This window comes from Dermacentor silvarum, chromosome 1 (assembly GCF_013339745.2).
Source record: "Dermacentor silvarum isolate Dsil-2018 chromosome 1, BIME_Dsil_1.4, whole genome shotgun sequence".
Taxonomy (NCBI): domain Eukaryota; kingdom Metazoa; phylum Arthropoda; class Arachnida; order Ixodida; family Ixodidae; genus Dermacentor; species Dermacentor silvarum.
The window spans coordinates 137125154-137141624 of NC_051154.1; the positions used below are offsets into that span (position 1 = coordinate 137125154).

A 16471-nucleotide genomic window follows, 5' to 3' on the forward strand; every position below is an offset into this window, starting at 1 on the left:
TGAATGGTTATGGAGGAGGACGTTGTTGTAGGCGGTAGGCGGCTCTAGCACGACGTGCAGCATTTACTGGGTTTACTGTGGAAAAAGAAAGTAACACCCCGAATCTTCCAAATACCGATACCTAAGACCTTTTTCGTTCACAGCTAACTCTTTTTATGGAATTCTAACCCTCAGCAATGTGTCATTTTGGGGGGCAGGAGTCCTGCCGCGCTTTCTTGCCCTTTCGCTGGTCCACTAGGCACCTGTACATTTTATTGCGATACGAATTACATGGACACTCGAGGTCCATTTTCACCGTCACCGTTGCCGTAATGTTTCATATAAAGTTCAAGTGCGATAAGATCGTGCCCCGCACGGCGTATGAGGTGGGCGCGAGGAAAAGCGCGCGAGGGTTAGGCGAGAAGGATGCTGACTTGATGCGTGCCGTTTTCCCGCGCGCCCAGTGTTGGAGGTCACGTGATGAAGCACACGCAGACGTCTTCTGCTCTAGGCCGGCCGTGGCTGCGAATGGCTCTCCGCGCGGTTGAGCGCTTACGCGGCCCACGCACCGTATCTTTGGAGGTGTCTGCGGCGGGTGAAAAGCTTAAGGGCGAACGAACGACATAGATGGTATAGCTTCATGCGCGCTGCCTTTCCACGTGAACTGCGAGGCAGCACGAAGGCGTTCGGTTCCGTCTACCGGCGCTCTTCATCACGCCAGCGTTGTGAGAGCACGTGCTCGCGGTCATAGAGTGAGATCTGTTCGTGTTTGCCGGTGAGCGCGTGACACCATGTTTGTTCATTTAATTAGTAGCGAATGTTTACTGCAATTTATACAGCCGATAAAGCTACGAACCTTACTTCGTGTAGTTGTCTAATACTTTGCTATCACTATCACTGCTTCACCTTTCGGGCGAAACTGCGACTTTTTTTTCTGTTTGCCTGAAATAAACTTCAAACTAATTTAATGGCACCGACAATACAAGATAACCAATCTGCCGGTGATAGAGACTTATGATGGCTTCTAATCCGAGGGTTAGTAAAAGCTAATAATTTTTCTCTGCACGACGCAGTCATCTAGGAAAGAGCGCATAAACGTCCACGTCACCGCAATGAATGTACATATTTACATCTGTTGCTAAAAATTTTAGCTTTAGCGACAGCCGTAAAAATTTTCGTTTGGACCGATGGACACTCAACCTGGACTAGAAACAACGTTTCTTTATTCGACAACACACTGACTCCAAGGGCGAAGTAAAAGGATATCTATTGGCAGTTCTCCTGCTCATCAAATCTTGTGGCCGCTCCAGGCCACGCATACAGGATATTCAGGTCGAGGTAGGGCTCTCTTGAATAGGGAATTGACACTTAGATAAAGTGGTAAAGTTCACTCTCTTCCTTTCTGCAAAAGATGGTACGGATCTCTGTAGTGAAATGAAGGGCGCCGAAATCACAGTCCTCCGAGGACGTACCGTCGATTTGATCCTAAAATTTCTGCATTGTTTACTTGGGAGTAAGACCAATCTAAAGATATTTCGTTTTATTGCAATAACAATTATAGCGACACTAGAAGGAAATTGTTCTGAATAAGGATCAAGTGCAATAAGATCCTATCGTGCCCCGTGCGCCGTATGCTGTGAGTGCGAGGGAAAGCGTACGAGGGTGAGCCGAGAAGCATGATGGCTTGATGAGCACCGTCGTTCCGCACATCCATTGTTGGAGGTCACGTGATCAAACGCGCGGTAGGGGGAGGAGGCAGGTGAGTGCGCGTCTCCTCTAGCCCGGCCGTCGCTACGCATGGGCCTCCGCGCGGCTGAGGGCATACATAGCCCCGAGCCGTATCTTGGAGGTAATGCGGCTGGCGCAAAGCTGTGGGTAAGCCGAGATGGCTGGTGGTTTTACGCATGCTGTGTTACCGCTGGCTTAGTGTTGGAAGTCATGCAATCTGAAGTTTCCGAGACGCACGAAGTGTTTGCTCCCCGCTGCTGGCGCTCTTCATCAGGCCAGCGTTGTGACAGCGAGTGCTCGCGATCATCGACTGAGATATGTTCATGTTTGCCTGCGCACGCTCGACACCGTGTTTATCAATTGAAATAGTAAGCGAATGTTTGCTGCAGTTTATACAGGCAATAAAGCTACGATCCTTAATTTACGTTGTGTAGTTTATTATTTTGCTATCACTATTAATGCTTCAGCCTTTCAGGTGAAACTGCGACTTTTTTGGTGTTTCGAACAAGCACGCATACGAAATGTCTGATGCGATGTTGGTATGCATGAATAAGGGTGATCTTGATGAACGAGATTTTCGCCTACAAAAAGTTCAATGATCAATAAAGCTGAGACACGTGGACACGTTGCTTTGAACTGTAAAGCCGCATCGTCGTGGCGAAAGACACTGCTTACCTCCTGGGAGGCCTGGGCGAGCGTGATTCCGCGGTTTCGTCCAGGCTCCTGCTGGTGCTGCCCTCGGGCGAGATGAGCCGCAGCGACGGCAGCGCCGAGGGCGGCTGAGTGTTGGTGGCCTCCTCCCGACGCTGCGGCGGCGGGTGCACGCGCAGGCGGGGCAGGCACGGAATCAGCTCGATGGTCTGACCAGGCACGCAGTGCGACGAGTCGATGACGATAGCCAGCTCGGAGAAAGGGTGGCCGCCACGGTCGGCGCTGCAGTCGGTGGACGAGCAATCGGTGCCCATATGATCCTCGTTGGTGGACGGAAGCGAGTCCGAGGACGAGGAGCGCTGGCAGACGAAGAGGGGCGATGCGGCTCGGCCGTCCACGGGACTCCGCGCGCTGCTGGCCCGGGGGCTCTTGCAGGGCCGCCGCGGCCGCTGCTCGCCGTCGTCCGAGTCTGAGGTGGAGTGGGCCGCCACGGCGGCAGCCATGCTGCTCTTGGACGGGTTGCGCGACAGCTTGGCCTCTGCCACCAGCAGCTCGTTGGGCAGCGACTCGGAGCTGGGCGTGATGCCGGGCGAGCTCCCCGGCGTGGGACGGCGGTGCTTCTCCCCCTTGCGGTGCTTGTCCGCCTTACGGCAGCGTGGGCTCTCGAAGCTGATGCTCTTGGCGAACGGGGACGTGGCCCTGGACACGTCTCGCTCGGGGACGTCGAACTTTCCCGTGTCGAGGATGATGTCCACGGAGCCTCCACCCCGGATGCATGACTTGCTCATCCTAATTTCCGCGATGTCGATGCCTATGCCCTCATCATCGACAGAGTCCTCTGTGCTGGTGGTCTGGTAGTTGTGCCGCGTCGTGCGGTACTTGCCCTTGAGCGTCACGCGGTCTTTGAGTGACGGCGTGGCAGGGCACAGAGCTCCCCCTATGGACGACCTCCGTTTCTGCAGCAGTGGAGACGTCGGCCGGTGTGCCTCGAGGTATGGGTAAGCCTGGGCCACCGGAAACTGAAACGCCTTGGTACCGCACGACAGGTAGTTGGGCGATAGCGAATGGCCGCTCTTGGGGGAGACGCTGGCGCGCCGGCCCTGGTGCGCGGGGTTCTCCAGCTCGTCAGCGATGGGACTGCTCGAGTTGCACCTGGACAGTCCCGGGCTGGAGAGCGAAGAGTACCCGGACGTGCTGAGGTTCGACTCCGATATGGTGCGGTCCGCTGAGGAGCACATGATGGTGAGCGGACTCAGGTAGTTCATGGTCTTGCAGGATGGATTCGGAGTTCTGGGTGGGCTCGGCGCTTCCTCGGACTCGCAGGAGCTCATGTTGGCTGTGATCAGGATCTTGGGCATCGGCAGGTCGACGGAATATTTCCTCGGGACACTCAGATCCGTGGCCTTCTGCTTGCAGCCGCTGCCCACCTTCGGTAGGCTCAGCATAGACACCTGGGTCGTGTCCTGCTGCTGTTGCTGTTGTTGCTGCTGCTTCGTTGGGGACTTGGGGAACGCGGCCGGTGAGGCGGCCATCATTGTTTTCTGAAGCAAGTCCAAGAAAGCCCCCTTTGGGTCCCCTCCGGCAGCTTTGGGCGAACCGGGCTCTGCCTTGGGAGTTGCCAGTGTTTCCGCCACCATCGCCGTCTCTGTTGCCGTCGTCACACTCGGCGTCTCCTTCGCCTTCTCTTCCAGCGAGGACGACTGCTGCTCGACAAAAGAGCGCGGCGACGGTGAGCGGGAGCCACTACTGGCTACGGCGTCCTGGCGACACAAGGTTTCAGCACCGATGGAGCATCGCGAAGGAGACTCGGGTATCGGCGTCACCTCGACCTGCACCTCACTGGTCTTAGGCCCCGCGCTTATGCTATCCGAAGAAGAATTTTGCTCCTGCGACTGCTCCCGGATGGAGTGAAATTCTGCGGTCCTCTGAATAAAACTAGTCTCCATGCTGCCCTCGCTGGCAACTGACACGTCCGATATGTCCCCGGGGGTCTCCTCGCGCTTGATGCTCTGTATCTTGCGCTCGCTGAGCTTGATAAACTCATCTAGACTCATCCTCCGTTTTCCCGGCGATTTCGACGAAGTGACCAGCGAGGCTAGGATTCGCGAGGTCTCGGACTCCTTCTCCTTAGGAGCCGGGCCCGGACCGCTGGTACCAGGCATCGGGTTGTCGCTGTCGCTGGAATTGGCTGACTGCTTCTTAGAGCCGGAGGACTGCGACGATCGCTTGAGGAGCTCATCGAAGCTGAACGTGCAGGCCCCCTGCTCCTTGTCGGACGGGCTGGAACCGCCCTGCGCACTTCGGATGCTGTGCCGTCGAATGCGGCTCAGCAGTGACCGCTGACATGGCTGCGGGCTCAGACTAGCGGGCGTCAGGCTCGGCTGGGTGGAACTCAGGCTGTAACGTGTCGCGGGCGGCGACGGATCTGCGAACAGCCACATTGTACCCGAGTGAGCCCTTCGTCATAATGGTAGGCTTTGAATACGGCCATTGTACGCCATGTCAGCGACTGCTTTGACTATTTTAGCGAGCGGCATCACGAAACTACATACGCGTATATCACGTTGCACGCATCGAATAGACACTACACGGAACGATGAAGCATGATCAGTAACTTGTTCCCTTGCTGTATTAAAAGTCGCGAAATATTTTCGACGGGAAAAAAGAAGAAAGAAAGAAAACGGTCACATTGCAATAAGCGGGTCGAAATAGCAAAATAAAGAAGTGAACATGCTACTCAACTGTTTTTGCTGCGTTCAATCTCTTCGGCCAGAAACTTCTCAATCTTGTCGGCGAACTTGCGTTTTATGCAGTACACTAGCAATATGAGCAAAAGCACAGCTGAGACGGTGATCAGCCCTAACCAGAAGGGCTCCTCAAGCATCCTCTGACTGAGAGGACGGTACGGCAGACGGAACAGCTGCTTCTCGCAGCGCAGCCCTGAAAAAAAAAGAAGGTTCGATCATCGTTCGCACTGGCTTCGAATTATCGGGCAGTCAACCCGCACCATCATTGCGTTTAATGCATGAGTATGCTTGAAAATACTTCGAAATTTCTCTGCGGGATGCCTGTCAGGTAACTAGAACGTGGAAGGGCTTTAGTGCATACTGTAACGCTAAACTTACTAAAATTAGCATATCGACATTACGTTTTATTGCAGTTGCCAAGAAAAGCGCAAATTATTAATTGCAATGGCGCGAGAAAAATTGCCTGTAATGAAGGGTATTGTAGCTGGTATGCGCAATCGGTGTGAAATTCTGCTCACAACACGGTTACCTCGCCCACACAAAAGTACACCACATATTTTTCGTGCTGTCTCTATACACGCCGGAGAGCTTATCCCATGTTGCTTACCCCATGTTGTGCAAGCCAGTTTAACGCTCGTTGAATAAGTTATGGATAATGCTGTTTGGACGAGAAACTTGAAGAGTTTCACAGACAGAGCGGCATTTAGCGATTATTAACTCTTCGAACGGTTTCTGCCACCGGTTGATGCATGAAAACTGGTTCGACAACGTACTATATAGGCAATCGAATTATCAATTAACCAAACTACGAGACTGTTCGCTCTGACTGAGGGCAAACAACATGTAATGACAATAGCCGAGATGGAACCTGTGTTTTCTCTGAGAAATAAACTTACACAAGCACTTCGAATGCATTTATGTCATTAAAAATATATAGACACTATACTCCAATGTTTAGAGACCACTCATTCTCTGAGATTCCCTCTGACAAGTGTTTCAGGTTCATAATACAGGGTTTGTCCGAAAAGTAATGTCAGCGATTATATTGCGAAGCGACTATACGTCGCAACGCGCTAGGACCGGTTGGGATTGGTGGAGGGGGAAGTTAGCTTACACATGCCCGTTCGCTCAGTCGTCTGCGACCATCTGGAGAGTAAGGAAAGGCTTTTCCGTGAAACTCGTTTTATTTCCCGTGCAAGCCGTAATGCAGTGCTCGTTGGAACAAAGGATTGCTATCGAGTTTTGTGCGAAACTCGGACAGTCGGCAGTCGAAACTTTTCCTGTGATAAAGACAGCTTTTGGTGATAATTGTTTGTCAGAACGTCAAGTCTACCGGTGGCACAATACCTTTTTAGAAGGTCGGGAAGAGGTCAGCGATGAAGCCCGCGCTGGACCGCCATCAACGACCATCACCGACGAAAATGTGACGCGTGTGAGAGATATTTTGTATTCAGACCCTCGTTTGAGTGTTCGTTTAGTGGTACAGACAGTAAAATTCCAAAAAGTACCATTCACGAGATTTTGACGAATAATTTTCAGATGCGAAAAGTGTGCGCTAAGATCGTGCGCAAAATGTTAATGGACGACCAAAAATCAAGCCGAGTTGAAACGGGCCAGCAACTTCGTGACTTGTGCGAAAGTGACGGTGACAAGAACTTTTATTGGTCCTCAGAAACTGGCCAGGGGGAGCCGAAGGCTCCCACAGATCAGTCGGTAGCTCCGCCCACGATGGCACCGGGAGGCGAAATCCCGTTGCGATGTCGTGGGCCCTCTGGACTGCCTGGAGTTGGATGTGGTGGTGATCGCTTCTTAGGAACTCCTCCCACTGTTCCTTTGTGGCAAGTATAGAGTTTTCTATGGCTGGGCACAGCCAGAGCATATGATCGAAAGAGCATGAATCAGCTCCGCATTTGGGACACGACTGCGGGAAGTGTGGGTCTATCCTGCTAAGGGACCGCGGATTGGGGTACGTGCGGGTTTGTAACATTATGAGCGTGCTAGCTTGTGGTTTATTTAGTTTTGGGTGAGGAGGAGAGAACCGCCTCCTTTCCAAGCGGTAGTGTGAAACGATTTCGTGAAAGGTGCACAATGGGTCTTTCTGGATGCAAGCCTCGTTACGAGGATGGCCGTTGACGGCTGCGCGGGTCGTGAAATCGCGCGCCAGATGTGAGCCCGTTCGTTGGGGTTGCAGCCATGCGGTTGGATCGAGTCCCCCAGGTGGGCCGGGAACCATGAAATGTGGAAATATGCTTCCGTGCCGATTTGACCGAAATTAGTGAGCTTGTGCGAAAGTGACCCCCACTTTTTAGACAATGTCATCACAGGAGACGAGTCTTGGGTGTTTAAATACGACCCCGAAACAAAAAGGCAAAGTGCTGAGTGCTACAGTTCGGCGTCCCATCGCCCCAAGAAGGCCATAATGAGCAAGTCAAAGGTAAATACCATGCTCATTGTGTTTTTTGACATCAGCGGGCTCGTCCACCATGAGTTTGTACCACATGGCAGAACGGTGAATGGCAAATTCTACGTGAAAGTGCTCAATAGATCAAACCAAGGATTCATCGCGCCCGGCCTGACATCGGGGGTGATTGGAAACTTTACCACGACAACGCGCCAGCCCGCACCGCCTTCCTCGTGACCCGCTTCCTGGCCGATTGAAAGGTGCCAACGGTTCTCCAGCCACTCCACAGTCCTGACGTGGCTCTCCTAGGCTTCTTTTTCTGTCTGCGCTTGAAAATTCCCATGAAAGGACATCATTTCGGGACAGTTGGCAAAGTCGAAGAGGCTTGCACCAAGGCTCTAAAGGACATTCTTAAGGAGACCTACCGTGACGCCTTCGATGCCTAGAAATCTCGCTAGAAGCGATGTAACGACGCCGGAGTAGCATATTTTTAAACATTTTATAGTGTTGTACCGATCTGATCAATAATTTCTTTTTAATGAACTCCCTGACAATACTTTTCGGACATACCCTGTAAATCACGAAAGGAATACGGCTGCGCACACAAGTACTCTTCACTTTAGCGCATTGCATTCAGCACTCGGGACACCTGACTCTAGTACTCCGCGAAGCATGCGCAAAATGGCACGTCTCATCGCAGCTTGCTGCACACACACACAAAAAAAAACATAGAATGTGAAACGTATCTTTATAATTGTTGAGACGTGTTACATTGAGGCAGACCCCTAAGAACGATAAAAAAAAAGAAGTTATCAATCACGCCCCACGGTATCCAGTATCTCTCAGTATGTACAGCACACAAGGGAAATGTTTAAAAATGAAGGAGGTGTACTACACGATATAGCAATGTTCCTAAGTCTGCCGTCTTTGGAAAACTCGAAAACGTGTCAGAAACGCCGATTTACATGTAAAGTTGAAAAGAGCGATAATGTACAGCACATGACGGCAATGTTTAAAAAGCACGCCAAGGCTACCTCACTGTGGCTTTGTTGGATGACTTGGTGAATTTTACGCGTTTGATGTAAGCCATACCTTTGGCATGCGGCTAGTGTGCTCGCTGGTTGTCTAAAATGATATTATACTTAACAGGCAATAACAACGACAAGGAAAGCAACAACGACAACATCATCAAAAAAGTTTCCGCTGTGCTGTCGAGAACTTTTAAGTTCAATCTCCACCTGGAGACAAGTGTATTACTTCTTTTTTTTCTGCGCATCGACATTTTGGGATGACCGACTGACTTTCAGACTGCATTAGCGAAGACCCAATTGTGATCTGTAGAACAGCTTTCACCATTAAGAAGGTCAAGTAAGGTTCAACAATCGTTTTCTCGGTCGCACGCTGTACGGCAGAAAATATATGCTTTCGAATACCGAGTGCTCCGCCTTTCGCTTTAAAAACAACAATAACAAATAATTACACTTCGACTGCAAGATTTTACTTGCGCCACATTGATAGTTTATCATGTATAAATAAATATATAGGGATCCAGCACGTCCTTTACTGGTCTTTGGCGGATTATGAAGACAAGTATATACAAGAAGTATGATGTGTGCACACCCTCATAGAGATTTGTGAAATAAAGTCATTACCTCGCTCAGAAATGGAAGACTGAATAAGTTTAATAAAGGCCTCCATAAGGCCATACAAGCAACAACGAAGACAAAAGATTTAGCACGCGCAAAAGTGCCGCGTGTGTAACTGACTTGAAACGTTTGGTTAACTCAATTGACAACTCCACAAGCTACGGGTGTGAAACATCCTTTGTACTCCCACCGCTTGTACTCCCACCAAGGCACAGGATCGTCAATATACAATGTACGGTAATAGCCGAAAGTTAACTAAGGAAATTCAAAACGTTTTTTATCTCGTGAGTTAGGATTCTTCCGTGGCCCGTTGGGCCACGGAAGAATCCACGGGCAATGGACCCATACACAGTCCACCGAGGCACGCTGAGAGAATTGGCGAACAGACGCTGTGTAGGTTGTCACGGAGACACCCCTTCAGGCTCTGCATGAAACGACTTTCAGGGAGCGCAAAATTGCCCGGACCCTCACTGAGCTGGCCAGGCTGCGTAGTGACTTCGTGTTCCGGACGAGATAACTCTGCGCCGCTGGTCTCGAAAATAATCCCCTGAAATGAACGTATACCTTCCAGCGACGTATTCTCGCGTCGAATGCAGCTTATGCGAAGTTCTTGGTTTAAGCCAGAAGATTAAGCTATGCAATTATAGAACACAACTCCATTAGGCTGCAAGGAGATAGCAGGGTTTTGTGTAGACCAAGGAATGCGAGAGATTGGCGCAGGCTCTGTGAGTGTCTCGTCAAAAGTGTAACATTTACAGGGTTTCTCGATGCTGGAGGCGACCCAGTCTCCAGCTGTATGCACAATGCTCAAGAAAGGAGCGTACCTTCAAAGAAGATGTTGCAGTGGCAGACAAAGGATCCGTTGAGGACGACACAGCGGCCCTGGGGCCCGCAGGGATGTCCCGCGCATGGGTCCACTGTCTGGGTACAGTCGGGACCCTGAAAACCCTGCTGGCACGAGCACTGCAGCGCCCCCGATGACGACACGCTGCAGTTGCCACGACCGCTGCAGGCGTCGCCAACGTCGCACACGTGCACGTGGCAGAACATCGCTGCGGCAGAATGAGAGACGCCAAATGTCTTTGTTAAGTCATCGGGGTCACATTGTTAGTTAGTAAAGCAAAGTATTGGCACAATGACAGTAACAGAACTGCGCTCAGACCTATGCTGTTTTGCCTCTTTGTCTGTGCCGCATGTCTTGACCAATAATTCGAACAGAAAGATCGCGAACCTCCGCAGCATGCTGCGGCTGCACGCAACAAACATCTCTTACTGCAACCTCTGTATGCATCTGAGCGCAGAAAGCAGCAAAAGTGCAGACGGTAAAAGTGCGGCCGGGAATGAGTGCTCTGCACGATAGAAACGACCTTGGTAGTACTTTTTAGGCTGATAGTTTCAGCCTTAAAAGCATTAAAAGTATGAATCACTGTGTTTCGTGCTTGAAGGTGGTGCAAGAGTGTTGTCTACCAGCAGCGAGTTGAGCCGTTTCTACTCGGCCTCTCACGGGAGAAAATATTCGCAATACATAGTACCATATTTCATCGGCCCAGAGAGCCACACGTTCACTGCACATATTTTAAAGGCCAACAGCCTTGATTCGCCGCCAAAAGACACGCTCTGCATTCTACTGTGCGCATGAATTTCCTGGACTTTTTCTCCCTTTATGAACAGTTTTCCTATCCACGTCTGCACGTGTAGGATAGGTAACCGGACTTGGTTGCCCTCACTGTCCTTCCTGCGTTCCTCTGTCCGCGGGAGTGACTGTGAAACGATGTCAAATTTCAATTTGTGAAAGCGTCAAAACGTCGAAGTCCAGTTGGTATGTTTCAGTCAAAAATGACTTACTAGCTTATCCAGAAGCGCACAGTTTGAGAACAATGAACACCTTCACGAATACGATGGCGCGCGCCCTGCGTCATGGTCACTGGAACTGGTGTCAATTCGCGCGCATTTTTACCCCCCAAAAAGGTTCGTCTAGTTCCAAGTAAACTCCCCCTTGTTTTTCCTGCACTTTCAGTAATATTGAACAACATATGCAGAAATCCCCATGTGCGACCAGTCCGGTAAGAAACACCGTCTCACTCTTTCTTACGTTTTGACACGTTTCGCCAATGATCTTTCATAACGTTTTCATGTGATATAAGAATTGTCTGCTACCCGCCGCGGTGGCTCAGTTAGCTAAGGCGTTGCGCTCCTGAGGTCGCGGGATTGAATTTTGATGGAGGCGAAATGCAAGAACGCCCGTGTGCTTGCGTTGTAGTGCACGTTAAAGAACCCCAGGTGGTCAAAATTAATCCGGAGCCCTCCACTACGGCATGCCTCATAATCAGACCTGGCTTTGGCACGTAAAACCCGAGAAAGAATTGCTGTAATGCAGTGATTTCGGCTTGTTAGTATGACATCGTGAGGCTTATAGCACGTGAAATAACAAGGACGAAGGAAGACGTGACACATACAGAAAGAATATTTGTCTGCTAGGGTAATACCCGTCGTCTTCTTCTTTCTGGGGTTTTACGTGCCAAAACCAGTTCTGATTATGAGGCACGCCGTAGTGGAGGGCTCCGGATTAATTTTGACCACCTGGGGTTCTTTAACGTGCACTACAACGCAAGCACACGGTCGTTTTTGCATTTCGCCTCCATCGAAATGCGGCCGCCGGGGCCGGGATTCAATCCTGCGTACTCGTGCTCAGCAGCGAAACGCCTTAGCTGACTGAGCCACCCCGGCGGCTAATACCCGGTGAAGTTGTACATTCTGCTGTGCTGCAATGTTAACAAGTGTTCTTCCTTCCGGCCCTGCTTATCTCCCTGGTAAGAGTTGCATAAGGCGTGTGCCAGCAAGATGTCGTAACTGCAAAGCTTATGATAGCATGCAGGCAGCCAGCCTTGGATATGGGAACAGATTCGTGGTACAAGACAAACAAGAAAAACTGCAGCATCTGCTTCCATAGCGTCGACATGCGCTTTCCCAGATAGAAAGGCGAGTCAACAGCGGTTCAAATCGAAGAAATACAAGGTGTTCTTGGGCGCATTAGTGTATCATGCGGTTTGTTGTTTAGACTGCACTATCTTTGAGATAAGCCCACATTTTTAGATTGCACTATCTGCGGGATCGGCCGATATTTTTCGTTGAGTAAAGCCACGCTTCCGGTTTCGGTTTCAGGCACGCGCAATATGAACGTGCGCGTCTGGGTTCAAATTCGGCCTTTTTTGCGCTAATTACGCATTATTGCTGCTCCGTACAAATCTATACGCTAACTTGGTGCGTCTTTTTCGTTCCGAGCTTCATACTGAGGCCTTTTTTCGTTGTCCTACGTGCTCTAGACGGCCTCAAATTGCCTTCTTTGGGCGAAAGTGGTGAGGAAGTGGCTGCCAGATACCCGGATCCCACGAACCCCAAATCGATCTGATGTTTCCAAAGAACACCTTGTCTTAAAAACGGGAAGACAACAGGCAGCTCAGCCTAGCTGTTGAATTATTCTTATGCACGTTTTCGCTAGTACAATGAATATCGTACCTAGCAACCAATCATCCTACACTTGTCGACGTAGCGTGCACTCGCGCATACCTGCGAATGGCGGAGTGCAACTGCAGAGGCGCTTCTTGGAAGTGACGTCTTCGATACAGGATCCTCCGTTAAGGCACGGGTTTGGCGTGCAGGAGTCCAGGGAGACGTCTGCCAGCAGCGTCACGGTTTTGTCCAGGTACAAAGGATCTAGGTAGGAGTGACAGTCAAGAACGTGGATGAACGCATGAGCTACAAGAAATCTGGAAACACCTTTTTTCAAGCTTTCAAAACGTCGTGTAAGTAGAAAGGCGCCATGGAGGTGCACATGTGTGGGCAGATAGAAAACTTTTAAAAGCACGACTCACAAAACATGAATACACTGGTTCCACAGCCCTATCCGATCCTGTTCTGAGCGATGCGCCACTCCGTGTCCCTTATTTTCTCTTCTATGTCCTAGTCTATATCACCGCGGTATGTACCGCCTGATCGCACACGTCCTCAAGGCACGAAGTAGATTACTGGACGTGCTAGTTTAACGATGCATGAGAATACTTTGGAATACGGTCACTAGTTCTGAAAGAAAGAAGGCGACTGTTTGTACTTTCACTACTGCGCATTACGTGCCTCTATAACACACGGCGAAAATATAGCCACGAAGCCATTTAATGCGTTTTGATGGCAAGCGCAGAAGACACGTGAGAGGTTCCTTATACAAACGAATAACTCCGCATAATGAGTGATAACCAGAAGGACCAATAGCGACTTAACCCTACCGACATACAACATTAATTCCTTTCACGTACAAGAAAAAAAATTGATGCCCAGATATAAAAGCGATCACATTATACCTGTAACAGCCCCTTATTGAAATTGTCGCTCTTGGATTATTTCAGAGAAAATTGCGGGTAGTTGTCCTGTCGTTTTCGGGAACACGCTGCATAACAGACAAGGAAGTATTTCGGACAGGCCACGCTGTTATTTGCAATATGTTACGATAAAGGGAACAAGTACGTGTTATTGCACAAATTCTTGTTATTGTTTCCGGACGCAGTCTGGTTGAACGAATTCAAGGGGCTTGGCGGCAGCGTAGTCCACTGACACCACTGAGAGTACGAAACAGCTTCACGCTGTAATCTCAAGGCGCAAGGCCATGAGTGCATACGTTTCAACGAGGGACTTGAGTGACACTTAGCGCAATCAACCTTTATTTCTAAAGCATGGTTCCCAAATGGAGCATCGACATTCCAATATGACGTCACAGTCAGAACACGCAGGCCTTCCATGTACGAGAAAAATAAGTAGAAAATTGATGCTTAGATACAAAAGCGATCACATTGTGGTTGAAACAGCTGAGCAGGCGCTGACCCCCCGCGAAATCAATCGCACCTTTTCGTGTGATGAAGTAGGCTTGGAAAGGGGCCGCCGGGGCGCCGTATGATAGCCGAAGTGTGTGGAGCGTGGACGAGACGGTGGCATTGTCGGCGCCAGCGCTGAGTCTGAGCGCCAGCTGCGGGGTCCGGTACGGGTCCCACAGGTGGACAGCGCCAGCAGCGGCGCCCGCAGAGGCAACGCTGCGGTTTACGAAGCGCAGCTCGACGCGCTGTCCCAGCGGCGCCAGCAGGCGCACGCTGTAAGCCAAGCCCTGCGGCGGCCGGTGCGGGTAATTGAGGCTCTGCACGAAGCCCCGAGAGCGAGCCGGCAGCTGCAGGGTGGTCTCCAGCGATGAACCGGACACTGCAAGGAACGCCAGAGTGTTGCGAGTTTTCCGAGTATGCCAACCGGTTTGCAACCCAACAAAGGTCGCACAGACATGTACAAACAGCAAGCAAGTTTGACTGCCGGCGAAAGTATATACTTAAAAACTGACCCTGAGCTGAGCCATCCGAGGATGCTTACAAATGGTGCGGACAAAGAAAAAAAAGAAAGAAAAGGTTCTCCCTTAAAACAACGCAATGGTAACAATGTACAAAATAATAGATAAGAATATTAAGCTAAAGTTGCCTCGTAAGAAAAAAAAAAGTGACAGGCCTGCGCGACACACACAGCACAGTCGCAGCGTAAGCTGGTGGAGCGGCTCACGAGTAGCTCCAATTTGGGCACCACGCACAGCAGGGTCTTCGCGGCAGTCTCTTCGCCTCGTTTTGACGAGAACGATCTGAACTGTCCGCCCGGCGTCGACGGCGAGCTGCGGCTTGTAATGCTCTCTGCACAGCAGTCTGCTGAGCCCGATCAAGCCTTAGAACTGCAACTTACATGTCGGGCACGCCGCCTTTGCAGGCACCTTAACTAGATGGCGCCACCATACTGGCGGAGGCTCGGCAGCTCGGGAGCGCGTTGATTGCGCGCCTCGTCTGAACCGCATATCGTCGTCTGCGCCTGCGGACGCTGCGTTTGCAGGCATCTTGCCTAGATGGCGCCACCATGCACACAATACACGGTCCCAAAGTGAAGCCGCGAAATGCCTGCTTTAATTGAATTCTGGGGTTTTTACGTGCCAAACCCACGATTTCATTATGCGGCACGCCGTACTGCGGGACTCCGGAATAATTTTAATTACCAGGGGATCTTTAACGTGCCCTCAATGCACGGGACACAGGTGTTTTTGCATTTCGCCCCCATCGAAATGCGGCCGCCGCGGCCGGGATTTGATCCCGCGACCTCGTGCTTAACAGCGCAACACCATAGCCGCTAAACCACCGAGCGGCGGGTAAATGCCTGCTTTAGGTTTTACATACAAATTTTATCTCCTGCAGCCCTTCTTTACATGCTACTCTTTTTTTTCAGTAATTCCTTCCACCAGTGTCACCAATCATCAAAGCGCTAGTATTCGTACAAAATTCGGGACAGGCTAAGTTCCAACTTGCCCGGTTCATCATCCTTGTACAGAATTCAGCAATTTAATTTTACGGCTGATTTGCAGCGTGTAAGATGGAGAAGGAAAAAAGAAACAGAAGTGGTCGTCACAGAGGAAGAACCGACTTAACTAAGTTGTAGTGCCTACTCAGCTAAGACATAGCTGTGAAAGTGATGACTTAGCCTCTGCCGCAGCAATAAAACATTGAAATAAAGATTGCCACGAGATCTTAATGCGTTGATGCGTAACCTTGAGGAATCTAAGGTACAGGGAGTGTTCATGGATGCACGAACGTATCCGATATTGAGGCAGGATAAAAAACTCATGCTTCCTCATTATAGTTGGACTGAACAGAATTTATTTCCACGTTCAATGAAGCGAGGCGGCGGAGACTGAAGGCGTGATGCCTGACAAGGGACTCTGCTCCCACGCCTACGGGTAATACTGTAGATATTTTTTTATATAGGCTGTCCCACGTAACATGTGCCAAAATAAAAAAAAATATATTTAAAGTTTACTTAAAAGTCTACTTACAAGTTTTTTTCCAAGCCTGAAAGAAACCAGCAAAAGCAAGCGTAAAACGTGCTCCGCGATTAGTCGCGTGGCACTTTTTTGTGTTTTGGGGGCTTTCTCAACGCTTCAAAAAACTTTTGTGAAGTACGTATTGATTGAGAATTTTCCATAATGGCCTACTACAATTTTCGGATTGACAATTTTGCTCTGACTTTAATTCTTGATAAGGTAATTATTTAATAACTAATTACTTAATTACGCAAAATACAAACAACAGTCTGGCTTGCTCCAAGCGACGGCAAACAACAGTACCTTTGTTCTGCCCAGCTATGTGACACAAGCATATTTTTAAATTGTGGCACAAGTTGCGTGAGACATAGCATGTCTAATTGTTTAACGGCATCATGTACTGTTAACATTAAACTATAATAGCATTCAATGTCAT

The 16471-nt window shown here is 50.0% G+C and overlaps 1 protein-coding gene across 1 annotated transcript in view; it reads right to left on the minus strand.

Moving 5' to 3' along the window:
• The window catches only part of LOC119461779 (uncharacterized), a 382744-nt gene that overhangs the window by 4855 nt on the left and 361418 nt on the right, over positions 1-16471 (minus strand). Inside the window, exons 17-21 of the mRNA XM_049669559.1 lie at positions 14046-14393; positions 12720-12866; positions 9977-10204; positions 5101-5298; positions 2383-4783 (exon numbers count right to left, since the gene is read on the minus strand). Of these exons, the coding sequence (XP_049525516.1) occupies positions 2383-4783; positions 5101-5298; positions 9977-10204; positions 12720-12866; positions 14046-14393 (3322 nt within the window). The remainder of the gene's footprint in view (positions 1-2382; positions 4784-5100; positions 5299-9976; positions 10205-12719; positions 12867-14045; positions 14394-16471) is intronic.